This window comes from Drosophila novamexicana, unplaced genomic scaffold, assembly GCF_003285875.2.
Source record: "Drosophila novamexicana strain 15010-1031.04,08,12 unplaced genomic scaffold, DnovRS2.1 tig00004560-arrow-pilon, whole genome shotgun sequence".
NCBI lineage: Eukaryota > Metazoa > Arthropoda > Insecta > Diptera > Drosophilidae > Drosophila > Drosophila novamexicana.
Genome location: NW_020825054.1, coordinates 56,356 through 83,716, shown reverse-complemented (window position 1 = coordinate 83,716; position 27,361 = coordinate 56,356). Strand labels below are relative to the sequence as shown.

Below are 27,361 nucleotides of genomic sequence, written 5' to 3'. Positions count from 1 at the left end.
AATATAATAACGCTAATCCGAACCATAAAACAAATGAGCGACAGCACTATATATTTGAAGTTAATATTGATTCCAGCGATGACATAGATACTCTAAGACTTGACCTTAGCAACTATCGATACCTATGTAATAAAGTCACAGTTTTGTGCATTTCTGCTGTAGTTTGCTTGCGCCCGATCTCTTGCTAATTATTATATTATTATATTGTATGCGTATGTGTGTGAGGGCGTGTGTGGGCGTGGTAGTGTAAGCGTGACAAAAGAGATACTACAACCGCTTGCCAAACTGACCCTAGCCAATTGCTCATGCATTGCGTACTCGAGATTGTACTCCTAGTATTTTCAAGTTTATGAAGCATATAGATAAACTCATATTATTCCATTGCATGTTTCGGACAAGAGGGGGTAGCAATTCAGTTTTGTTTTTTAATATGCGTATAAATTACATGCCATTTTGTAATAGACAAGTTGCAATCATTTGCATACTAGTTGCGGCATTTCAACAATATTGCTGTTGATGTCGTTGCCATTGTTTCGCCGTTCAGTAATTTGCTCGCTGAACAACGAGAAATATATTCACTGTCAAGTTTAGGCGGTATTCATCGAATCATATATTTATATATATGATACTCGAATAGTTGTATACTATACAGTATATTGTTATTCCACAGAAACTGAGCTATCTATATTCGACCTTTGCGGCCGCTCGTTTTATGACAGTTCGGTTATAGGCACGTTAATTAGCAGCTTAATTTACGAAACCGGTTCCCCCAGCCCCGCACACACACACACATATACTTAACAGTGACTAAGTCGAATGAAGTCGCCAGTTTTTCCCCCAATATGCATATATGTTGTTTGCCTGGGGTCCACACTGTTGAGGATGCACATTCCTTGACTTGCCCCTGAGCTCATCAAGCTCTCTTGACTTTCGAGTGCAGTGTTCAAAGTCGATACCCTGCATGTTGCATCAACAACTTAACTCCTCAACTGAATAAAGCCAGTAATTGGCATGCAGCTAATAATTTTAGCAGCTCAAAGTGCACATATCACTCAATTGAACGGACCGAGCAACGAGCTCAGAAAAGTTGCAATTTGTCGATTAAAACTAACGATTTGTAAAGTTACATAGCAACAAGGCTACAACTGCCAGCGTGTGTGTATCTGTATAGCTGTGTGGGGCTAGATTCTTAGCCACAGTATTATTTTACTTATTTAGTTTGATTGTATTTAGTTGTGCCGCTGTTGCTTTAAGACATTGAATTGTTGTTTATAAATAATTTCATAGTCTAGACTGACCGCTAAATATTCAATGTAAAAATAATTGCGAACTGCGCGTCAAATTCAACACAAGGAAATTTTCTCAATAAAATAGTAAGTATGATAATTAGTAAGTAGTAAAACTGACGCTTTATTTTCATTTCAGTTACTACTGAAAAACAATGTTTTTGGAATTTATTAAAAAAAGTTTAAGATAAATAACATAGTTCAAAATGTTGCTGACGACAGCACAAAAAAATAATTATAGTTACAATAGATATTTTTTGCATTATATTTTCCTTCGAAATTCTCTTTATTCTCTGCTTAGCTTGTTTGTCGAAACTGTCTCTGAATGTAAGTATTCCGCCCAACTGGCTCATAGAGCACAACCGCATTCGCGTTTCGCCATGCTGGGCAAATTTCATTGTCTGTCAAATCGATTGCATCGATGCCCATTTTACATTTGACCAATTGGACTTGCAGTGGGCAAGGCTTATGCAGCTGGAAACTAGAATTTTGAATTCACAATTTTCAATTAACAGCGCCAACGATTGCGCTGAGTCAGGCCAAACAGGAAGATGACAGTCCAAAATGCGAAACAGATTACAAATACTACATGGTAAAAAAAATTGAAGACCATATATTTTATTGACAGCACTCTGGCATTAACATTTGCATACAAGTGTTATGAAATAAATGCGAAAACTGTGCAAATAAATAGTTAATACTTCGCATATTACTTTAGCTCAAATGTCCGTGTTATTTTGCTCAGTGTTGTTTAGTTTTGTGCATAATCAGAATGCAACACGGAGTTAACAACGTTGTGGCAAAGCCCAAACCCATAAAAGTGTGCTACATATAATGAAAACGATATGTTCGCCTGTGAAAGTGCGAGAGTGTGGGGGCGTGGAGGCAATCAGGGTGGTCAAGGATAAGCTCAAAACATGCCAGCTAAACGCAAACTGTTTTGTAGCTCTGTTTTGAAATGGCATAATCAATATAACTGCGTAAAATGCTGCCAACAATGGAAAATAAAACTAGCATGCTCGCGTTAAAAGAACTTCACTAGCAGGTGCCCTGTAATCAGCTTGCTGATATGCCCACACAGAGACCAGCATAAGTTACTGATGTTGATCAAGAATATATACATTGAGTTGTCGCCTTCTGCATGCACAAGTTCATGATACTCCTGTCATGCGTAAAGGGTATTATGATTTGCTTCAAACGGAATGCGGTATGTGGTTGTCATCTTACATTCCGTTGTTGCATGTGTGTTTTACGCAAAGAGCTCATCGAATCCGAAACTGTTCGCCAATTATGCTCAAAGTATTGGTCCTGCTTAGCGCTTTACTTTGCATGCCTATCAAGTATTAGGCAACCACAAAACTTTGTTCTTAAACAATTGAAAAGCGCCTTAAAGTTAAATTAAAGAATGTACTTGTTGTATGTGCAACGAAACCAGATGCAATTTTATTATTTATGGATAGACAAACACTGATTTTCAAGTCTGTCATCCGCTTGAATAAACCTAAGTTATGTGCTTAGTGGAAATATATTCTAATTTTATTTAAGCATAGCTAAAATTTTGAAATCAAACTTAATAACTGGTTAAAAAAGTATTCACATTATATATGTCTATATTATTTTCTAACTTATCTTAAAGAATGTTGCAGCTATTTACCTTAATATCAATTGCATAAATTATTTACTCAATCAAACCTCGTAACAAAGCTTCGATGATTATTTATTTTAAAAAAATGGTTCGTAATAATTGCGGCTTATGTTGGTAACACCCCAAAATAAAGGCAAAGACCAAAACAAAATAGGCTTCATTGAATACAAATGTGCTTGGCAAACGAGCAATCCACAAAAACCCCAAAGCCCGGAACAAGGCCTAACAAATGATCTATATATACACTAGTGCATATATGTGTGTGTGTGTCCGTGTATTTGTTTGCGCGTCTGATGAGCCCAGTTCGTAGAGACCTATGGGCTTGGTCTAAAATTATGTGAGCGATGAAAATTGTGTGTTGAATTTTTGAATGGAATTTTGCAGTTGAATTTTTGTGTTTACCTTTTTATGACTATTTCATGAGTTTATGTTGTTTTGGTTTTGTGTTCATTGTTGCCATCTGCGATCTCTTGCTTGCCTTCTATTTTTGCCCAAAAGCCAAAATTATGTGAAATGCTTAGTTGAAAAATATGGAAATCTCTCACCAAAGAGAAAAATATTTTAATACACATTTGCCTCAAGCATGGACAAACTATTTGCGTAGAGCTGTGGCCAATAATTTGCTAACTTTTATGGAAATTCTGGATATTTATTAAATATATATATATATATTTATATATATTTATATGTATAATATATATATGTGTATTATTGTGCGCGTGTGCTTTTGAAGCTCGCCCATTACTAACACATGAGCGCTTTTTTTGGCATTGCCCGGCAAAATTTTGTTGTTAAATTTATTGAGCGTAAAATTTTGTGCAAATTTTTTTTTGACCAACACCAACTGCCCATAGAGACAAATAGAGTGTGCAAGAGAGATATAGAGAAAGAAAGAGTGAGAGAGAAAGCAAGTTACAATATATTTGTGTATGTGCAAAAATAAATATAAATATTTATTACTCTGCGAAAAGTGACTTTTGTATGGCAGACTTTGTGTGCCTGGCTCTAGCTCTCGGCACATCAAATGCTTTTTATATGTAAATGAAGGGGATCTGCAAGTGTGCGCTTGGAAGACCCTTTGACCCATTTTATATACGCCTTAAACTGTGCGTAGTTACGGTCAAAATTGCTGAGCATTTAGGGACTCGGCCAAGCAATCAAATCACGCATTCAACCAGCTAATGACGTCGCCTTTTGAAAAGATAATTGCAGGAAAACCCAACGGTTAGGTTGCAAGCCGAGTGCACAACTTATAGTGAATTATAGTTTATATTTCATTAACAGCATAACGCGTTATTAGTTAAACAAGCTTCCAAATTGAATATAGTATAGAGAATATGTACAATTTTGAATAAGAAATGCGTACATATATGCTTAAAATATATTTCTAATAAATAATCAAGAGCAAGATATATTATTATTAAGATATTTACTAAAATTGTGGTTCAAACTTTACATACGTGTATTTTTTTTTTGTTTTTGCAAAATTACTTATAATAATATAAATTATTTTAATTTGTTTTGTATGTACAAAACATTTTTACAAATATTTTTTGGATTACTTCACAAGTCATTCATTCTTTCAATATAAATACATAACTCGTTTAATAATTTAATAGCCGTCACCCAGTTAAGCTTTGATATACATCTCAATGTGCACTAAAGTTTATGCAGACGATAAACATTTACTGTTGATCCATAATCATAATACCAGATCAGTGCGTATATAACATAATATTTTCTATAAATATATGGCACATCATATAAATGCAGTAAACGAAATGCTGTACAAATATGTGACTCGCATTGCAATAAACCATGCCGCAGACGAATTTCGGCCTTTATAGACTTATTTACCTGCAGAGCAAAATAATACAAATCAGAGATAAAACTGACGCAACTTTTGTCATAGGCATCCCTGAAACATTAAACATACCTCAGGTGTGTGCGTGGAAGTGTGTGTCTGTGTTTGTGTGTGTGCGTAGGCGCATTTACTCATGTATTGGTCTGGCTAGACGAACGCCAGGCACCAGATAATCATTTCATTTTACAACTTTTTTTGCTTGTCCCCCAAAAACTTGTGAGTTCTCTTTGTCGAGCCAGCTCTTGACGTTGTTATTGTTGTTATTGTTGCCGTATTTCGTTTTATTGCGGAGTTTATATTTGCTGCCAGGAAATACCTTTGTGTGCTCACATTCGCTAGATACAATCGCAGCACGCAACAATTTGCACTTCTTTATGTTGTTCGAACTTCAAACTTTGTGTACACGTGTGTGAGTGCAAGTCTGCCTCTTTGAGTGTATGCGTATTCGTATATTATTTATAAACATATTTTACTTTTCATGCTTGGGCACTGCTGCCACGCCCCTACTCTCCCAATCCCCCACTTACGTTACTGGCCAAGCTCTTGAGCCTTGTGTGTGATTTTATTTATTTCCGTTGTGCCTGCCAAGTTGGCACCTGTTCCGGCAGCCATAGGAGCGACATTCCCGCTCCAACAGCCATAAAGATTATAAAGAACAGATACAAATCTGTGTAGCCGATACAGATACCGCTGCGCCAAGGCACGTGAAAACTTTTAAAGATTTACCCTAACCAAAAAAGTGCCTGCCTGCGCACCTACCCCTAGGCCTGTCGATCTGACTGCCTTCGGCTTGCTCACGTGCCGTAAGGTGCTTTATTACAATAAAATATACTTTTGCCAGTTCGGATACACTTTTAGTTTGCCAACACCTTCTCGTTCCATTTGTTTTTTGTTTTTGGTTTTTTGAAACATTTTTCCACAACTACATATTGTTGTTCTTGCAATTTGCAACCACTCAAAGATTTTGTACGTGTTTGTTTGTTTGTTTTGCATTTGAATTCGTATTTGTATTTGTATGTGCCTAGGTAGTTGTTATCTTTGCCTATGGATGGACATAGTTTTACAGTTGTTTGATTAAATTTGTGGTTGTTGTGGTGCCAAGTGTGCACTCGACTCTCAACTAGAGCCAATCAGCCTGCGAGTTCTTCGAGCAGGCCAACAAAAGATAAATAAAGTTTTAATTGGAGGCATTTGCAAGCGACAAAGCCACCAGGCTTAGCAAAGGTCAGTGGTTATTATGGGAGCTGCATGCGAATTCAATTAACTACAGTCTGGCTAACCACAATGTGGTACGATTTAACAAAACAAATTAGTTCATAATATCTATAAGATCTGATTATCTGCTGCTTTGTTTTCAGTCGCAATGCAATGGCGGAAACGGATGTTGTTCAACTTTTATGAACTAATTGTATTTTTTTGTTAACTGATTTTCCATTTTGAATGAAGTGTAGCGGAAATCGTGTCTGTAAAATTTGTTTGAATGTGAATTGTTTTAATATGAAATTAGGCTAATTATTATTAAACACAAATCGATTTTGTTGACTGAAAATTCGTAACAATTTTTAAAACTAGTTCGCAAAATAAGTGAAATAATTTTGAATAACAAATTTTCAAATTTAATTTATGCAATTTATGCAAATAATCGACAATTTTTTTCAGAATTGAAATAATTGATTGAATATTCTGAATTTTGCTTATTGTAAGGGTCCCGCTTATTTTTAACTCTTAGTACCTCTCCGCATTAGTTTACAAAAGAAATTTAAGCCAACTCAATTTGAAGTCCTTCCTCCTACTAGCTTTTCATCTTTGAACATATATCATAGAAACCAGAGGAGTATTTATTTAGCAGAAGATTTCTCTTTAGCTTAAAGTCTGATAACTCATTGCAGTAAATAATGTAATTATGTTGAAAAGGAGATATAACAAATAGAATACTCTGCAGTGCTTATCATGTGTGAGCAACAATAAGTTAGCCCAACAACTACTTACATGTTTAAGCAATATTTCTTAATTGAAATGCTGCGGGGCAGCTTTTGACTTGTATTACCAAACACAGACAGAGCAGGCAGACAGGCAGGCAGGAAGGTTCCTAGTTGAACATTTGCAGTGACAGCATTTGACCAGGCCATTGCTCATGAGCTTACTCGCACAGCACCACAAAACCAGGCAAACCATACCAAGCCGCACAACCCACCCACTCGACCCCGTCAAACACTTGTGCTTACAATTTTGCTAGCACTGCAAGCGAGCTGAGCAGAAATTAATTACATTGAAGTCATTTATCAAGAAAGTTTATTCCGGCCCAGGGTCCAAGTAGGGGTCCGGGGTCCCGAAAAAAGCCAAGCAAGCCGAAAGCAAAACAGAGGCAAGCCCCGAACCACAAGGCGTCAGTTGTTGTTTACTTTTGGTTAGTTATTTGCTGTTGTTATGCTTATTTTTATTTATTTTTTGGCCTGTCCATTGTTAGTGCGGAGTAAATCAATAAATGAAACAGAGCTTAGAATACTTTTTGTGCTTTAGTCTGTTTTTTTATTTTTTTCGTTTGTATTTGCCTGAGGTTTGGCAAAAATAATTGCGAAACTTTAGCGGCAATTCGCAAATTGTTTGCTGCATTTTCGATTAGCAAAATGTCAACTTCAAATGAAAATGGAAATGGAAATAAAAATAAAAATAAAAAGGCAAATACTGGGGCGTTTTCGCCAAATAGCTGTTAACCCGCCAGGAGGTCAGTCAACGGGTTGAAGCCATTTTGAAAATTTCATTTCACTGGCTGCTAGAAAATTGGCAATACCCAAAACAACTTTGAGCTGCCACTACATGGCAGCAATATCCATCACTAGCTAACTGCACGGCACTGGTCAAGCTTGGCCATATACAAAAATTGGTTTAATCAACTGTGAAACAACTGGAACAGCAGCAGTGGCAGTGGCAGTGGCAGGAGCAGCACTTGCAAAAATAGCCCCTAAAAAACAAGAACAACAACAACAATCACAAGAACGGCTATAGCTGGAGCTTGGACGAGTTAGAAGCGTACTGACAGAAACTGGGACGTGGGAGTTGGCTTCATTTACGCGAGCTGCTGCGTGGGCCATGTCAGGTCATAGCTATAGCTGTATATATATAAATATGCTTATACATATAGAACTTATCGATTCACTTTCCTTGTCAATGCACAATGCTGCGCTGCGCGAAACGTTTGCCAATTCAAATTTTTTTTATTTCAATTTTCCACTATACGTAAATATTCACATCGATTTGTATTTGTATCGTCATTTACAGCCAACAACAACAACAGCTTAAAATATGGACGCAGAAGCCGATGGAGTGCCACCAACGGCGCCAGTTGCAGCTGCGACCACGGCGAACAGTGATCTGGACTTGGCCGCCCGGCGTCGCCTCTTCATCTCACAGCCCTCGACGCTGGCGACGCGTCGACAGCAGGCCGTCTGCGTTAGGCGCGCCCATAAGATGTATGGCAGTGGCAAGAGTCCAAATATCGTGTTGGATGGCCTAAATATGACAGTGCCCAAGGGGTCCATGTGAGTACAGTTCACTATTTAAGGAAGTTTCAGCTCATCCTCTTTGTTAAACCAATCTTATAAAGTTTATAAAGTATTTCCCTCATATTATAAATACACCAAAATATTTGCAATTATCAAATCAAAAAATGTTCGATTTGAAGTAATAGGTTAAATATCATAAAATGAAACATTTAAAATATCATATTTTTGACTGTCGGCTTATCAAATTGCATTCAAAAATGCAGTGTTGTAAACGGCAATTTGAGCCCATCTTTCGTTTTGTGCGGATTAACTTGCCAATCTTGTTTATTACAAAAACGTCTAATTACAATTTAGATGAACCCTGGTCTGATCCAGTGCTCTAATTTATCGATTTTAAATCCTATAAATTGAGTATTTGTCACACTTTAAAGGAGCATTTTTAAAATATTTATCGTGTAGAACTTGTGGATAAAAAAGAAAAGTTTAGATTATCAATTTAAACTGAAAAACACAATTAAATAAAGTTCGCTTAAGTTATCTTATAAAAATTTCACATTAGTTTTAGATTTAATAAAAGAGTCTGAAGTGTTTTTGATGTTGAAAGTACACATATCGAAACGCGTTCAAGTTAAAGACACTTCGGATGAAAATAAACAGTTTTGACCAATGAGATTGAGTCAATAGCTAAAACAAAAAAATGATTCGAGCTCGATGTATCAAATGTACACATATGATGTACATATCTGTATGTACACATGTATATTAATTAAGGATCATTTCGTTTGCTCGATCAGAGGTGTGGAAGTGTGCCAAAATGAAGTCGGAGATACTGGTGATTTGTGGCGCTTGTATTTGCAACAAAATTCTGCCAACTAACAAGAGCAACAGCTAAATGCAAATGCTCTTCGACAGTTCAGTGGGAGATGTTTCTGTGTAGATAGTCTGCGTGTGGTAAAATGTTTTTGACCGCATTTAATACTTGAATTGCTGTTGATTTGGCGTTGCCAAGCAGCAAATGAGGCGAAGATGAAGCCGACGACGCTTTGTCGACACGGTAAGTGGGTCAATGTCAGCAGTTGAAAAACTGCCAAATTAACACACAAAGAGTCATTGAATGTGCATGTGAGTTTGAGTTTGAGTTTAAGTGTGTGTGTATGACTTAACCAGACGTTGGCCCAGAGACAACGTGACAGCCCGTGAAGTAGCAGCAGCAACAGCATCTCGAAACCGAAACCAGTTTTGTAGACAAGACACAAACCAGAGCCAGAGCGCTCAGAGAGCGTGCTGCGGCGTTGCCAGACTTTGAAAATGGCCAGCAAAAACATGAATGAAGCAGCCCACACAAAAGTTTGACCATGAAATCATCGAAGCGACTGCCTTGAGGCGGGTGTTTGTTTTGACCATTTGGCGAGATATTTCACACCACTTATACCACTGACAGATTGACTGACTCAGTGACTGACTGTCACGCAAATCTGTGGAAAAAAACACGCACACACAGAGTATAAAAGCCGACGCGTTGTCGCGAGTGTTACCCCAGAAACTTCGGCTTCAAATAGACTGACAAACAAAGGCGAGTGAAAAAAAAAACTAGAAGAAAATATAAAATAAAACGAAAAACTGTCAGCGGCGCGTTAGTGTGAACAAGAAGATTTAGCACAAAATATGTCGCCCCGGCTCACCCGACTCGAGTTCTCCCCCAGCTGTCAGTCGTGCCCTAGGCAAAGATTTGTGTTGTTGTGCTGTATAACAAAAAAAAAAAAAAAAAAAAATGACGAAGAGGAAGACAAAGGGAGAAAGACTGTGCAATCCCTAAGCCCAAAAGTTTTAGGGGCTTTTTTAGGCGCGGCTCAGCTCCCATCTGTCTGGCTGTCTGTGTCTGTGTCTGCGTCTGGTGACTGACATTTGTTTTGTTGAACAAGTATTTGCTCGGTTATCGGTGAGGGATTCGCCTGTGGCCAGAGCCGGATACATCAGCAACGCCATCTCTGACGGCTGCCACAGTGATAAATAATTGCATGTTGCTTGCTTTATTTGCAATGAATTATATTGTTTTTATATTTTGTTGCTGGCCACAAGTACACACACACCAGAAATCAGGGTATACGCACACACTCATATATACACACACATATATATATATAGGCAAATAAGACAAGCATAGACAATAAACACTTAGGAGTGTGACAGAGCCCACTTCTGAAGTGTTGTTCTGCGGTCTGCCAAAACTCGCACATAAATCACGCCATCCACGCATAAATAAAGTACGCAGAAATTACGCGGTTTTTCCAACAGCCATGAACAGGGGCAAATTTATGGGCTTTCCGCTCAGTGTACTTGATTTGTTCGATTGAAAAGCCTGGCGGCGGTTTTAATTCAATATCGACAATCAGTTAGCGATGACCCAATAAAAAATCCAGCCGGCCTGCAAACAAAGGACATCAATTCTGTTGGCTAATAAGTGGCAGGCGTTCAAAATAATAAAAATATGGAGTGCTATGGTCGAGAATACTTGACGGAGATCTGTTCTGTAAAGTGGTTTTAAGAGCTCTGAATTAAATTTTCAATGCACTCAATTAACCCGAGACAGTGTAAGAGTGAAATGTGTGTTATTTTTTGTGATGAATCCAATAGACTGTGAATGGTTTTTAAAAATAAATAAAGGATAGAAAGTCGAATATATTTTGAAGACAGACTGGATTGTCCAAAGTGCATATTCACATATTTTCTTTAGGTAATATCTAATTTTTATACGCAAACACCAAATACAAATTATATTGAAAATGGGAATTTCCGAAAAAATAAAACCTCTTTAAATACCGTTTATAATTTTATTAGAATTTGTATGTTGCTGACAGCGCCAACTGTAAAATATTAAAATGTTGAATATTTCTGCATTGCTAAACTAATTAAAACTTTAAATATATACATCACGTTTGTTCTATAGTTGTCACGAACAATACTAAAATTCCCAAAAGAAATGTTGGTTTAATCTAGGAAAAAGCACACATGATTGTGTATATTTGGCAAATTTATTGACTAAATTCAATTTCGGCAAAACACAAAGATGTGTTTCTATGAATCGAAATCATAGTCCACATTCAAATTGAATTTAATTTGAGTTGGTTTAATCATTGGACTGTGTAATTCACTTATGATTACATAAGCCGAATGCCGCGAAACAAAAGCAATTACTTACCCGTATTTAACGATCCAGTTCGCATTACAAGAGAGAAGTTATTGCGGCTTACTAAATTAGACATGGAAAACAACTAGAGAAATAACTGATATTCAACATAGAGCGAACAGCACTTAATGCACACGCACAGACTACAAATTGCAATAACAATAATAAAAAATAGCCTTATAATTTACTAGATTATTCGCATTGTAATTTAATCATCTGAAATTTATTATTTTACTCTTTGCATGCACACGAATTGGCTACAATGACAATACATAGTGAATAGCTCGACTAAAACTGACCATGATTGAATGGCAGATATCCTTATGTGTGTTACTGTATGGGATACACTTATCCACTTACTTTATAGTATTACCGCACTAGGTTAAAAGGGTTTATTACATCGCAATGTCTGCAGATGATTACTATATTATTTTCTTCATAATCGCTAAAGGGTATGCAATCATCGGCATTGTTTAAACAACTCGTCTATATGTTTGCCTTTTGGCATCGGAATTGCAGGTGCTGTGTTCTTTTTACTTGTTGCTCCTTGGCTTGGACGGGCTACCGACCACAAACTGTAGGCAGGCCCCATTGATTGCCATGTCATTTCTGTGGTAATGACCTTTCTGAAATGATTTATACATGCCGTTGAGGCAAATTGATATTGGGTACAGGAAATGTGATGAAATTGCGACCTGCAAGTCAAAGAAACGGGCTGTTCAGTTTCAGACACTGAATTGCAATTTTACTGGGATTTTATTGGAAACATGAAGAACCCGATAACTGCGAAAAGCGGCTTTGAATGCGATAAAAAGAAGAATGGTAAGTTTATGCAGAAATTAAATGCTAGGGAAATTGTTAGCATCTAGTCAGTAAAACGTTTATGAATGGGACAGAAAAAGAAAATGAAAAGCTAAGTGGCTCTGTGGAAATTAAATGCAAGTGAGAGACAAGAAACAAATGAGCAGTGTGTATGCTGACTTTTCAGCAATGGAAACTAAAATTTCCAGCTTTGATGTTTTAGAGCTTGAAGAAAAGTAACTGCACAAATACTGCGGTGAACATTGCATCATCCATTAACTTGATAAACAACTAAAATTAGTGCATATCAGAAGCACAGCTAAAACTTTGCTATAATTTGGCAGTGCAATTGCCGCTGAGTCAACTGAACCACTGCTGCAAAATATGGCACAAAAACATGCTGGCCAGGTAATACCACCGCATGGCCATGACCAACAACAACAATAGCTCAGCAACAACAAGGGCCTCACGGAGCCGCCATTATTTTGACATACGACAGAGCTGAGAGGCGGCCGGAACAATGGAAAACACGAGCGCTGAACCATTTTACACGCTGGCGAAAAGGACACAGAAACCGGGGACTAGAACTCAGGCCTGTTGATGTTGGGGTGGTCCAGGGTCCTGGGCATTACAATGCGGCAACATGGGGCAGCAACATGAAGAAACATAATGGCTGCTTACAATTTGTGAACGAGCATAATGCGAACATTACATCTGCGCCATTGTTTCTTGCCCCCACAAAACCCCATGCTCCTTAGTGAGGGGGCCTCCCGAGGGGTGGCGTTGGGCCAGGCAAACGGTTCGCAGGGTGTCTAAATTAAATTAAAGCTGTTTAGGTGTAATTGGTCGTTGAGAGGGGTCACAGCCATGGGGAGGGCCAAGGGCTTCGAGTGGGTATTCTGGCCAAAAGGGCGAAGTGACCCTTTCTCGACGGCTCGAGCTGGGTTCTGTATATTGCAGAAACCATGAAAATGGCCAATTAATGGTGCATGAGTCAGGCCAAATTGAGCGCACACACACAATAAACAGCCCATGCAAGAGATTATAAAGCGTGCAAGTTGGAGACCTGTGATTTTCAACACTCACAACACACACATAAATATGATTCACCTTTTAATTGACATTAAATTGTTATTTAATTACAAAAGCTTGGCCGATGCTGAGGCCGCTTTTAATAATTGCGTTAGTCGATACCCTTGATATCGACATGAGTATTACGTGCTGGCATTAATTGTTAAGCCCTCGACTTTATTTTATTTATTTTTTATTTTATTTTTTCCATATTAATAACAGACGTTGTCCAGCCATCTAATTGTGCGAGAGCATGTGTTCGTGTATTTATAAGTATGCTATGATCTCTGACATTCAATTTGTGTTATTAAGTGCCGGCATTAGAGATTCGTATGCATAGTGTAGCTTACAATCAACTAAAAGGGAACGATACCAAGGTTTTCCTTAACAAATTGTGGGTTATTAAGTACACACACAGGGACTTTCAGAACGGGAGGGGTTGAAGTTGTTTGTTCTCCATTATTAGGAGGATTAACAGTGGGTCAATACATCGCTATCAGTAACACGTTTACGAATACAGCGAATAGAAAACTTGAGAAATTTTTTACAGAGCGTCATGCATAGAGAATAAGAGTGAAATATGTTTGAAGACAGCGCACTTGAGGGTGTATACTATATGTAATACGTTTATGAATTCACGCGAAAGAAGAATTGATAAAAATTCGAAAAGCAAATGAAAAAGGGACATATATGCAAATGACACAAAGAAGAAGGTTTAAAAAGCAAGAGACGCAAGTGTGAACTCTGTGTGCTCTATGTATTAATACATAGGTATGCACGCAGTCAGCAAAACGATAACGAATATGGATCAAAATAAAAACGGAGACAAATAAATTGCTTCATAGGTTTTGCAGAAATGCCCACTGTCAGGCTACATCTAACTGGCGCTCATTAGCCAGTGTCTGTGGCTGTCTAGCTGAGTGTTTCTTAGTATGCTTATTAGTACGCAGTCACTTGAGTCCGCAGTACCAACAATTAGATGCACAACCTACTTGCATTTTGCCCATTTACACGAGTGCCAACGCACTCCACTGGTTCAGCTAACGGAAAGTGATATACTCTAATGCGATTGAGTGCGCTGCATATCATATTCTTAGTACAAATTGGGCCTGGGCCTCAAGGCGCACTCTTTGTTTGTGTAGCTCACATTAATTTGAGGTCAACAGCGCAGGCATTTGCCACTAATTACAGCCACAAACTATGCATATATACTGTATGCCTGATAATGTTACTGCTCGACCTGCGGCAATTATTTGCCCCGGGACTGGGGCGTGGCAGTTGGCGACTCGGAATACTTGAATTGTGTGTAAATCAATAAAGACACATTATTGTTGCCTGCAGTAAAAACACCTTTCAAATCAGTCTCATTTGCGTAAGTAAACTTGGCGCTGACTGCCATATAATCATCAGACTTACAGCGAGTTGTACATATTTAACTGAATGTGTGTATCTCCGCTACTCAAATTGTAGCATTTTAATTTCGATATGGCGCAGCAATTAGTTGTGATTGCTCTGCTCGCACACTCCTTCCCTCCCTCTCTCTATCTGTCTCTATCTCTCTCTATCTCTCTCTCTCTCTCTCTCTTTCTCTCTCTCTCTCTCTCACTCTCTCTCTCTCCCTTGACAACAGTATTTTCTAAATTATTGAGTGATTTTGAATGCCGGCTTTGTTAGCCTATCAATCGATGCTCGACTGACTGTCTGACTGTCTGACTGCCTGACTGCCTGACTGTCTGACACACTGTCTGACGGGCAGTATGATTAGCCAGCCCTATTTGGCTTATACAACTGACTGGCTTTTGTTACTACGATTTACAATACACTCGAAATTGACACAATGACAGACACTCAAACTGACCAACTGAGAAATACACAAGTCTGCTGGCGTTCATAACTCTTGGGTATGGAATTATTAGCGCCTTGTGATTGCTTAATTCGCACGTCATGTAGTTTCTTGGACTAATTAAGTTGCCAGGGCTGTAGCATCGATTTTTCGGCTGCTTAAAGCCCTATGCCTGTAAAGTTCTCAGCTTAAACTTTGCGCGCCTGCAAGCAAAACAATTAGAGATTGGTTTAATTTTCGTATAATATTCAAAAGGCAAACAAAAGTTAAACAGGCGGCTCACGCTCTTAACCAGAAGGCTTGCCTATTAAAAAACGGAAATTAAAATCTTTATGCCTAATGATTAACCAATAGGAGCAACATGAAACGGAACCCGCGCAGACAAGCCCAAACATCGTGGAAGTCTTAGGCAAAGAAAGCAAATGGATGCAGAACCTGGCAAAAGGGCAAAGTCAATGGCCTAGGGCGGGGGTAGGGACAGCAGTACTTGAAGCCTGCGGCTGGCAGACGCTTCAACGCCCAACTGTTGTATTGTAGCATATAATTACCAAAGTGCCTCTTTAGCTTAGCCAGCTAGGCAATCGGCAATGGGCAGTCGGCAAACGGAAGTTCAACAGCCGCTGCAATGGCCAGCTTATTAGTTAAATTAGGCAGCAGCCGGCTTGCTGGACGTGGCCAATTGGCGCGGCAAATGAGTGACGAATGGTACTTGGTCGCAGCGAGTCTGTAATGAAAATCGATTAAAAGTGGCGCCGACCCAGCGCACAGAGCCTCGGCACATAATGGCAAATTAATTGTAAAGTGTGCGGCCATTTTGCTTTGCTCGTTGCCTTCGCACAGCGGCCCAGTCCGCGGCGTGGCATTTGAAGGATTGAGAGCAGCATAAAACAATAATTAATTGATTGAATGTTGTTTGGAAATGGCCGTCAAGCGCCGGCAGCACACCCGCATCCAGCAACCAGCGACTGAATTAAGCCCAGTCACACGCCCCCATTCAACTAAGTGGCATAGAAAATTAGTTTGGCCAACAAATGAATTTCACATGCTCTTCTCTCGAGGCTGTGTGGATTTTCTAATGCAGTTGAAACTGTTAGCTCCACAGTATTTCCTTTATTAATTCTAATTCTGTTATAATTTGTTTAGTTAAAGGTTTTCCAATTAATAAATAAGTAGCACATATTATTATTTTGTATTTTAAATACTATATGCCATTAAAAACTATATAAAAAAGGGTTCCTATTTCTATCCCGATATTACTGTAATATTACCTTCTACGCTGCTTTACTTATATTATCTTCAATTTTAAATTTTAGACAAGCCTTATTTACTTTAGTTTTAATTATAAGGCATCAGGAGACCAGTTCGATTTTGCACAAAAAAAAATTAATTCGATTTGACTGCTAAGCACTGTGAAAATTCCAGTGTAGTTTAAGCACTGAACACAGCCACGTCCTCGGGGTCGGGTTAGGTCGTCGCAACTCTGCAATTACAAATCGGAATGCGAATTGAAATTCAAGCAGCAATTACCCAGATCGAAATGTAAGAAACGAAACGGAGAGGCTGAACTGCCGCTGCTGTCCTGCTGTCAAGGACATTACGTGCCTGGGACGTTGACAGGCGGCTTTTGAGTGCTGGCCGCAATTAGGCGTCTAGGAATTCAATTTATTTTAGCATAGCTCGCGCTGCCACTGAGGTTGCTTCGCTTGTATTTGTTGTTCTGCTCAATGTTTAAATGATTGCATAATAGTCTGTTAGCTCAACTCTTGGCAGCTGCCTCAATCTCAGGCTGGCTCAAATGGTTGAGATGTTTTGCTTGCTGCTCCATCAATTTTACTCTCTCGTGCTGCTGCTTCTGCTCCTTCTTTTCCGCTTCCTGCTGTCATTGCTCTGATTTTGCGCTTAATTTGCTTAATCTGCACTTCATTTTTAGTCCAAGCCGCAGTCCGCTTCTTCTCGTACCCCACTATGCACTCACATCTGTCAATGTTTATCCATGTTGGCAGTTTTTCATTCTGCGGCCGCGCACTTAAAATGTTGTTAATTTGCAACGCAGCACATCAAACTGACAGCGCGCCATGTGGCATGTGGCATGTGGCAAGTAGCAAGTGGCAAGACACTGCGCTGCATTCGCGGTGAAGTCTGTGCGTCAATCAGGCAGTTTGGACGTTCATCATTCAAAGTGCGCCAGCACTGTTGAAATTAACAATTATATGCCGCAAAATGCAGCAGCAACAACAATAACTGCAGCAACAATTACGGGTGGGTCCTGCACCTTGCAGCTCACTGTCAGGGCAAAGCGGCGGGGGGCTTATAAAAATAACTGCGGTTCAGGGCATTACTGCGGAAACGGAAGTGCGCATTAACTGTGCACGCTTGCATGTCTGTCAAAGTGTGTGTGTGTGTTGGTAAATGTGGCCGCAATTAGCAGCACACATATGTGCTTATATATTTAAGTATTTTTTACAGCTGTGTGAGTAATTAAAACTGAGTGTGCGCGCTTAATAAGTTAAGCGCCAAGCCACACATACACATCAAATACACACATTCACCTGTGGGAAAAGGTGAGCCATCCGCGCTTACACACACCTACACACACACAATTGCAAAGCTTCCGCCGCTGCTGCGACATTGTTTCGTTGTTTTTCCTGTACAACTTTTTACTTTTTATTCAGACCCATATGCAATATTTAATGCGCTACCATAGCAGCGAATTTAAAATGAATAAGGGTATAAGTATACATTTGTGTAAATATGAAAAGTGAAAAATGTATTTACTGTAAGCTTAATTATTCTTTGCAATTGATTGTGAAATTATTGTCCAATATTAAGGCGAACACTTGCACCTGTAATAAACCATTTTAAATTGATATGTAATATAAATTTAGTACAGTGTATAACTACATTATAAATTTACGAAATGCTAAAACACTTAAAAAAAAAATAAATAAATTGTAAATTAAACTTAAGTTAAAGACAATTTTTTTCACATACGTCAAAAATCCCGTAGATTGGCTCGCCTAGAATTTAGATCTAAGTAGCCCAACCATCAAGTCATTCGAGCCACTTCTGCACTTTCTGCGCATTCTTCAATTAACGAAACCACATGACGCGAGCATCTTATGCCCACGCACCACTTACACGTAAATGCCTCCAGACCCTACAAAATGCACATTGCAGCCAATTGGCCCATTCATTTGTGCGCAGCATAATGTGGCCACAGAAACACATGCACACACACAGAAACACACACACACACATACTAGTGCTCTTGCTTAGTTTCGTCGACTAGCATCAAGTGCCTGGCGGCATTTGGGTTGACCTTACTTTCAACATGGCGTATGCGCAACATCCGCTAAAAAAAGGATGCAGCATTCAGTTGAATATGTAAGTTAGGTAGGCGCCTACCTTTGCCACAATAGCGAGTTAAATTAGCCATTAAAACGTAGTTGGTAGCATATTTATTTATTGCTGCATGGCCTGAAGCACTGGGTATGTTGCTAGTTGTTTAAGTACGCGAGCTTAATGCAATTTCTAATTAAAATGAAATTATGCGCATAAAATAAATTCACATTAAATTGGAATTTGTATTGGTTATTTATACAACCTCGCGAATTGTCAGTTGGGTCAATAACAAAATGGCTGCCGTTGCGCTTAATTGTTAATTGCATTGCTGCTCACGCTCGCACACATATTCATTACAAAGAGTTTGTACGTATTTGTAAAACAGCGGGAACAACATCAAAATTGTGACCCTCTGTTTGGCTTAGTAATCAGGCATGGGCTCGCGTGCAATAGACAACAGTTTAGCATGTCAATAGAGCAGGAATAGCATCTAAAACAACAACAATTTAGACATCAAAAAACAGTAATTGACATATGGTTGCAGCAGCTGTAGCGGCAGCAGCAGCAGCAGCACTCTCATATATCTGTATCTGTGTCTGCATCTATGCGTGTGGCATGCAATTTGCATTTGAGCTGATTGTCATGATTTCATTTAACCTGTAAACAAGGAAAAACAAAAGCCTATACGCTGTGATTTTATTTTGCACTGTTTATATAACATTTTGCACTGCACTTATTTACATTGAATGACAAAATATTTGCATTGAATCGCGCTTCTATATCCACAATGAAAAGTTGTAATTAAGTGGGTTGTGCTTATGAATAAGCATTAGTAAATATTTAGATATATGGCAGCTATGAACAGGCAGGCAAATTGTAATAAAGTTAAAAATTATGGGATTGCGACACTTATTATCGTGTGTATTATATTACATATATGCAAATCAACCAGATTCGTGCCTAATAAAACAAATTTTATCTGAAATAAAAGCCAAAAATAAAAAATGCGCACATCATTATTTAAAAACAACTTCTTCTGTAATTCACTTTTTTCTGGATTCAATTGGAACTTATATATATATATATATATATTTTATGTATATGTATATATATATATTTTATGTATATATGGCGATAAATTGCGTTAAGCGGAAAACTAGCCGTTTCAGCATTTCGGATTTGTTTGCACATTTTTATTGCTGACTTTTCAGCATGTACTCAATGAACCTCACGACCTGACCGTAACTAAATATATTATATAAATATACATGTATATATATATATACACATATATTTACAATTGGCTTGTCCAAACTTTCAAGTGAGGCGAGCGTGTTTGTACGTAGTTGTGCGCGAAAATAATGCTGTCCTTGAATTTCTCATAAACTGCCAATTCAACGAAAAGTTTGTGACAACAACAAGAGCAAACACACACCAGCACACAGAGTCAGGCACACCGCCCAAACAGACAAACAAACAACATACAGAAAGTTGTGCCAAAGTTCATTTGCCGGCAACTTCTTTTAAAAGGCATCTTAATCAGCAGTAAATTCACAACTAATCAGTGACCCCATTGTCTAACTCTGTCTTTGTTGCCACCTTCGCCCTCCCCCCAGTTGCTTCACCCACCCATTGATCAATTGAAGTGCCTGCTCACACATTTGTAACACGCGCATTAACGCTTTGCTTGCCCAGTGACCAGGCAGCCAACTTATTGCAACATAATTACACGTTGGAAACGCTGCAGCGCATAATAAATTCGTACAGCGGGGCGTATGAGCGATGCTCGCATCAGTGATGCGCCCTCGATTTAATGGAGACATGTCTGGAAAAAAGGACAAAATGTAATAATTATATTAATTATATTAATCTTAAATGTAATTAAAGTAGATTATTTGAAAGATATAATTCCTAATACTATTAGGCCTTATAGAATCTATCATAGAATGATAGAGTATACAGTATATATAACAAATGCACAAGAAGAAAAACCTCGGTTTTGACTAAAAATATTTATCACTTACAACCGAGTCTTAATACAGAGATAATTAATAAAAAGGAAATGATTAATGGTTTTCATATAAACATTTAAATAGATTCGACTGTATACAAAGATATTCAATTTGGTCTTAGAGCTTGCACGCGTAGTTTCAAAACGTTCATGAATGACGCACAAGGAAAATGAATAACTTAAAAACATGCAATAGAGTGAACACAAAACGAGCTTGAAGTCGGTCATTAGCTTTGATTCTAGCGGGTGGAGTATGGGAATATAAAAAGCCTAGTCACTTTTGCGATACTTCTAATTAAAATTAAATTTGTTACCCATTTAACAACATTTTTTATAAATGTTACTGATGTCCAAAAGCACACTATATCTGAATACCATAAAGGCTAGTTTTCTCAATTTGAAACGTGTTCATATCTAAATGCATGTCTGGTTGTTTTTCTTGTTCTCCATCTCTAGCTTGTACGCAGTCAGCATTGGCGCATTGAACTTTGTTTTAATTATGGTGGAAGACAGCCGCCGCTGAGCAGATTGGACATGAACATTGTTTGTGCTCTGCTCCGCTTGGCTTGGCCCTTGCCTTAATAAATTGCAATTGTTTGCGAGCTAACTTTGCAACCACGCCCACTTCTCGACTCACTCTTGTTTGTTCCCAACGCTGCGGCTATAAGTTTTGTAATTGGTTTTGGCGTTGCCTATTGCATTTGACAAAAATAATAAAAAAAATCTCAAAACAAACAAAAATCCAACAAGTAAGAGTGCTCTTGTCGGGATTGAACGCCTAGAGGATGCCCTGTTCCCTTTCCTACCAAGGTTCTGGAATGGACCATTGATGCTGAACAAAAATGTGTGTACTTTGTGGGGTGGGAGATGCTTCCTTCTGCCTGTTACATGCATTAACAGAAAACCATTATACCCTTTTTTAATTTTTAATGGGCTCAGGGTATAAAAATTGCAAGAAAGTTTAGCATAATGCGCAGCGAGGAGGGAAAAACAAAGTTTTGCAAGCATTCAGTCACAGAATAGAATTTTGTATGTGCGGTTAACGAAGCAAATAGACAAAAATTTATCCCGAGAAAATAGCAATTTTTTACCCGAGCTCGAATATTGAGCGAAAGTTTCATAAACGTAATTGTTGTGGACACGCCCAGATAGTCAGAGGGCACACTTAAAGCGCTCACAAACTCAATTCGAGCTTTCAATTTCAACTGGCCAACTGGCAGCACGCAAACTTAATTAAAAGCCAAAAAGCAAGGCAACCATTTGAATATTACAGGCCACTGTCAAAACAGTGCTCAACCGGACGCGGGACGCCATGCGGAAGACAGTAACCAACACAAAAGCCAGACTGAACCGAAAACAAAATTGTTAAAGTTATAACATATAACGATACACATGCACTTTGCATATGCCACTGATATGCAACAGACAGACAGACAGTAAACAAATACACGCAGTCAAGGGACGTTGGCGACGGGGGCGGCGGGGGCAGATGATGCAAGAGCAACATCATCTTCATTTGAGTGGCAATAATAGCTGGCCTTAATATCCTGTACACATACAAGGGGAGAAAAGAAACTGACAAACAGACAGTGTATCGTTCTTCGGAATACAAGGGAAGGACATTTCTCATCCATATCACTAACAGACCTCATCAAATACCATCAACTAAATGCACTTTAAAAAATGGACAGAATAGGAGAACAGCGAATTTTCTTAAATTTGACAGTTTTCTTGTCAATATTAAAATATATAAAAAATTTAACTTAAAAAGATTTAACTTGATAGAGGCATTTGATCGTTTTGATAGTCGATAGTATTTCGATATTTTACAACATATTTATGAGTATGAAAAATCATCAACGGTACAAACCGAAGTGCGCATTATGCATAACATTTTAGGTATATATATAAAATGTCGTTACGACAGATACATACGTGTTCCGACGAGGTACCTACTAGCTGTTCACCCTCGCCTAGAGCTATCTTTTCTTGTATGTGCTTTACTATACCCTTGCAGAGGGTATTATAATTTCGTCATGAAATTCCACAAGGAATACTTATTGTTGATCAGGATCAACAGCTGAATTAACGTACCAATCTCTATCTGGCTGTTTCAGTGCGTACAAGGCTTTCAGTTTTTAAGCCGACGTCATGAATCTTTGCATAGGTCCGCTTTCTGTTTAAAGCCAGTCAGAACCGCCCGCATCGGACCATCATATTATATGGTGGCACAGTTTACACATGTTCCTTTCATAAAAGCCAACTGTTGTTAAGCGCTCTTTTGGTAAAATTCACTGAAAACTGAGTTTTACTGAAATATATTTTTTTGTTTTATTCAAGATATTTTCATCAAACTAGCTTTGCTATCCTCCTCATATCAGCAAATTCAAAAGCCTTAATTCTACAAGGGTATTTAATCTACGGTGTCCCGAAGATAGACGATTTATTTTGTTTTTTGTTGTGTCCAACTGACCGCAAGTGGAAAAACGCTGAGTTTGCCGGCGCTGCTCAAACAAAAGCAAGTAATAAATATGGGAAATAATATGGAAGCGTTTTTTATATGCTTGGCACATGGAATTGTTTAAATAATTTATAAACGCTGCAAAATGAAATCAGACATCTGCTGGTGCTGCTGCTGTGGTTGCCCTGGCAGGCAAATAATCCTTTCTAAACACAAAATTCAAGTCATTGTTTTGGCCGAAGTCCGGGGTCAAGTGTTGTGTATATAATGTTCAGCACGTACTACAACTGAATGAGTAAGTGTAACTGTAACTGCAAGTATAACTCTAAATGGGCTGCCAGTCATACTTCCACAACCTGCTCTTCTCCCGCACCGCGCCTTCGGCTGCTTGCCTTTGTGCCAGCACATTTTAATTATTAGCATACGTTCAGGCGCAATGGCAGCAACGCCGTCTGAATTTTATGAACTCTGCAAATTTGGGTCCACATTGCGTATGCGTAACGCGTGCGTTTTTGTCTCTAATTGAAAAAATGTTTTGACGAGCTCTTGGTCAACTGCAGGACTTATATATTTTGGTAGCAGCTGTTACAAATAAAGTAGCTGGGAGTCACTTTTAAGCTCTTCACAAAGCTGTAAATATTTAAAGGTTTTTAATCATCGAGAGCTTAGCCAACTTCTTGTTTATTAATCTAACTATATGTCGAACTGATTTAACTCCGCCTCAAGTGGTAGCCATAGAAAACTAAGAGACAGGCACTTAGACTTTTGCATGCTTGAGTAAGGCGAGGGAGGCGCATGCAGGCGATTTGCTATTAAAAAAGTTTACCGTTTAATTAGACAGCTGACAGCAGTCGCCCAAGTAAGTCATTCAGACTTGCCAACAATGCTCTTAATGTTCCATGGAAAACTACAAAGTAAGCTTGTTAATTAAATACGCATTACCGCGCCTCTAATTGCCAGCGATATGCTGCTTAGCAACAACAAGAATAGCAAAATGCAGGGGCAATATACAACAGCAACATACAACAACACCTAATTGTTAAAGTCGACTAAAAAGTTTTTTGCTGGTGTGCACGTTGTAGTCAATAAAATATGGCAGAAAATACTCAAACATTAAATTTAATTATCAGCTGACACTTTGACCTCTGACTAAGTGACTAACTGACAGGCAAACTGACAGTAAGTTAAGCCAGAGACAGATACAAGATAATTTCGAATGCAATGGATCCATGGTTAATGACAAATGTCTCCGAGTTAAATTACATTTAATTAGTGAACATTTCAGTGGCACTGAAGAAAGCATGTGCGGCAGTGCAGCGTGGCATGCCACAAGCTAATTCAGCGGCACAAATCATCAATCACTGCGGCAGCAATGTTCAACTTGGCCAACTGCTTGGCGAATGCATCAGGCTGCGCACAAAAAAGTTTAATGGCTTCAAAAATCAACTTGGTCGTCGGTTGGCGCCATTTGAAGTTGCATTGTTTGTTGTTGTTGCCGATGCTTTTGATGTTGTTGTTGCAGCTTGCCGTTTTTGCTTTGTTTGTTAGCTGAATAACGGCGACAGCGTCTGGCTAAAATATGCGCACGCCGCAGGTAAATGTTGGTAATTTGTGACTTCCAATGGCTTCGTTTTTTCCACTGCGAAATTTAAGCATGACGGCGCCCATTTAACGCACGGTGACATTTTCCCAGCTCTGTGGGGCGAAATTTATGTTAAAATCGTGTGGCAATATGCCGTCGCATGTCTAATGCCACAAACAGCTGCACAGGAACACGGAAAAACAAATAAATTTTGCGTTGTGATTAAAACTGGACATTAGTTATCAAACTGTTAATGGTTGAAAGTGTGCCCAGGAGCTTAATAGATATGCCTAGAAGGCTATTCAAAATAGAAACTCAATTCAAATTTTGTAAATGTAAGCAGAACACACAATTAAAAAAATATATAACTTTTTTAACCTCCCATATCATAGATTTCTAACTCCCAATTAAGTTGACTTGGGAACATTTAAAGTCAACAAAGAAGTTTATATACTTTATTTACACTCTTCGCAGCTCTTAAACTTTCACACTTAAATCATATTTGCGCTTATTGTTTTACCTATGCTATTATTTTTGTTGCTGTTGTTGTTACCTTTGTTGCACGTTGGTTGGCTCCCAGTTTGGCTTGAAGCTGGCCGGCGCAGAGTTGCGCTCTTATTTACCCCTTTGGCGCTTGGTTTGGCTTATTCAAGTGTGGCTTTTTCCTGCACGTTATTCATGGCTAAGCACACACAGGCACACACGGCAGCTAGCCCTGCCCCAGCGCACCACAGTGAACAAAATACCAACAGCCAAGCTGGTAATTCTGTAAACTATCGCGCGCTGCAGACATAGTAAAACGAAGGCGTTGGCCTGGACATGCACATGGGCAAGGGATTTCTACGCTCTAAGCTGTGCTAAACATTCCCTAAATATATTTTGCAACAGCTCCTCCACTCCACATACGAGATAAGCGGCACACATGCCATGGGCAGGACGGCAAGGACACCCAGCGATGCGAAGGGCACTGCTCACTGCTATGAAACTTTTTGCACCTGAATATTTTTTTAAAACTATTCACAGTTGATTTTTCACCTGATGCTTTTCATGGACCACAGTGTGTTCTGTGTGTGTGTACGTGTCTGCTGGTGTGCCTATGCCTCCTACGCGCATGTGAGTGTGTGTGGGTAAGTGCTTAAAATATTTGTCTGCCTGGCTGCTTGTGAAGCTGTGGCATGCCTGGCAGCCTGTCCAACTTACTGGGCTCCCAACGAACGGCTCGCTTTATAGGACTCAAGTCGATTGCAATGCCGCCGCCTCGACCGGGTCATGTGGATTGGCTCGGTGCCCCATTAGGTGCAGCAATTGTATTGGACGCCAATCGCTTCACGGGTCTATGACACTTTTTATTTTTTTGAGTGTTTTGTAACCAACTTCGAAAATAGTTTCAAGGTGAGAGTACATTATAATTGCGTAGTAATTTTTGAGCATTATTTCATTATTTCTATAAGAAACCTATTGTTTATAAATTAAGAAAATTCAAAGTGAATCGCTACTACCTTACTCCGTTTCAGAGAATTTAATGCAGTTTTATCATAATCAGTATTTCGCTACCGTATTCATAGTTCTTTCATAGAAGCGGAATAGTTTTGGGCCCATTTACAGCCTGAACAGCTCCTGTCTTACCCTCATGTGTGCATATAAGCATACATACCAGCGTGTGTGCAGCCTTATCTATATGCATTTTATTATATAAGCTTTAGTATTAAATAGCCCAACTTCCCTGTTCATTCCACCCCACACTTCACCTTCACTCTTGCAGCTATGGTCTCCTGGGAGCCTCTGGCTGTGGCAAGACAACACTGCTCAGTTGCATCGTTGGACGACGGCGTCTCAATTCGGGCGAAATTTGGGTGCTGGGCGGACGGCCGGGTTCACCCGGATCTGGTGTACCCGGTCCGCGAATTGGCTACATGCCACAGGTGAGTCGAACTCCATGTGCCGTGCAGCTGCCTAAATATTTCATGCGCTTTTTATTGCCCTGCCGCAGTTGGCTTCATGGCTCGTAACTAAATTAAATAAATGCAATAAAACGTTAAAAGCCAGAGTAAGAGTAAAAATGCAGCAAATAAAAGAAACTTTTAACTGCTGCACAGCACAGAACTTTTAATTTCGACAAAGCGCAGTAATATTTTTAGTCCCCGGGGCTCATAAAGCTGCAGCGCCGTGAAGTAGGCAATGGTATTTGCATTCGTTCGCTCTCGCTATATAATTCGCTCTTAATTCCCATTTCGCAGGAGACAGCTCTTTACGGGGAGTTCACAATGCGTGAGACCTTAATCTACTTTGGACTTATTGCCGCCATGCCCCGCAGCGACATAGAGGATCGTACCGAATTTCTGCTCAAATTGCTCAATTTGCCAAATGGCTCGAAATTTGTCAAGAATTTGAGCGGTGGACAGCAGCGTCGCATGAGCCTGGCTGTCTCTCTGCTCCATGAACCGGAGCTGCTCATTCTGGATGAGCCGACAGTGGGCGTGGATCCGGTGCTTCGACAGAGGTGCGTATACAATATACATTACATAGTGCCTCGAGGGTGGCTAAAATCGTGGGGATATAAAGAAGCCCGCAGAATTACCCTAAGGAAAACAATTTTTGAATGTCTCAAATAAAATGATTAAAACAACAAACTTTTATAAGTTAATCCAATTATTTGTAATTCCATTTTGTTCGATATTATTAAAAATGAACGCATATATTTCTATTTAATCCGAATTATGCTCTCGACGTGAAGTCATGATATGAGTAACAATTAGAGCGAAAAT

General features: G+C 39.0%; 1 protein-coding gene across 1 annotated transcript in view; it reads left to right on the top strand.

Annotated features, from left to right (window-relative positions):
* Window positions 1-27,361, top strand: part of LOC115770664 (ABC transporter G family member 20-like) — a 49,992-nt gene that overhangs the window by 9,530 nt on the left and 13,101 nt on the right. Inside the window, exons 2-4 of the mRNA XM_030716031.1 lie at window positions 8,075-8,334; window positions 26,359-26,518; window positions 26,834-27,096. Coding sequence (XP_030571891.1) covers window positions 8,099-8,334; window positions 26,359-26,518; window positions 26,834-27,096 — 659 coding nt within the window. The 5' untranslated portion in view covers window positions 8,075-8,098. The remainder of the gene's footprint in view (window positions 1-8,074; window positions 8,335-26,358; window positions 26,519-26,833; window positions 27,097-27,361) is intronic.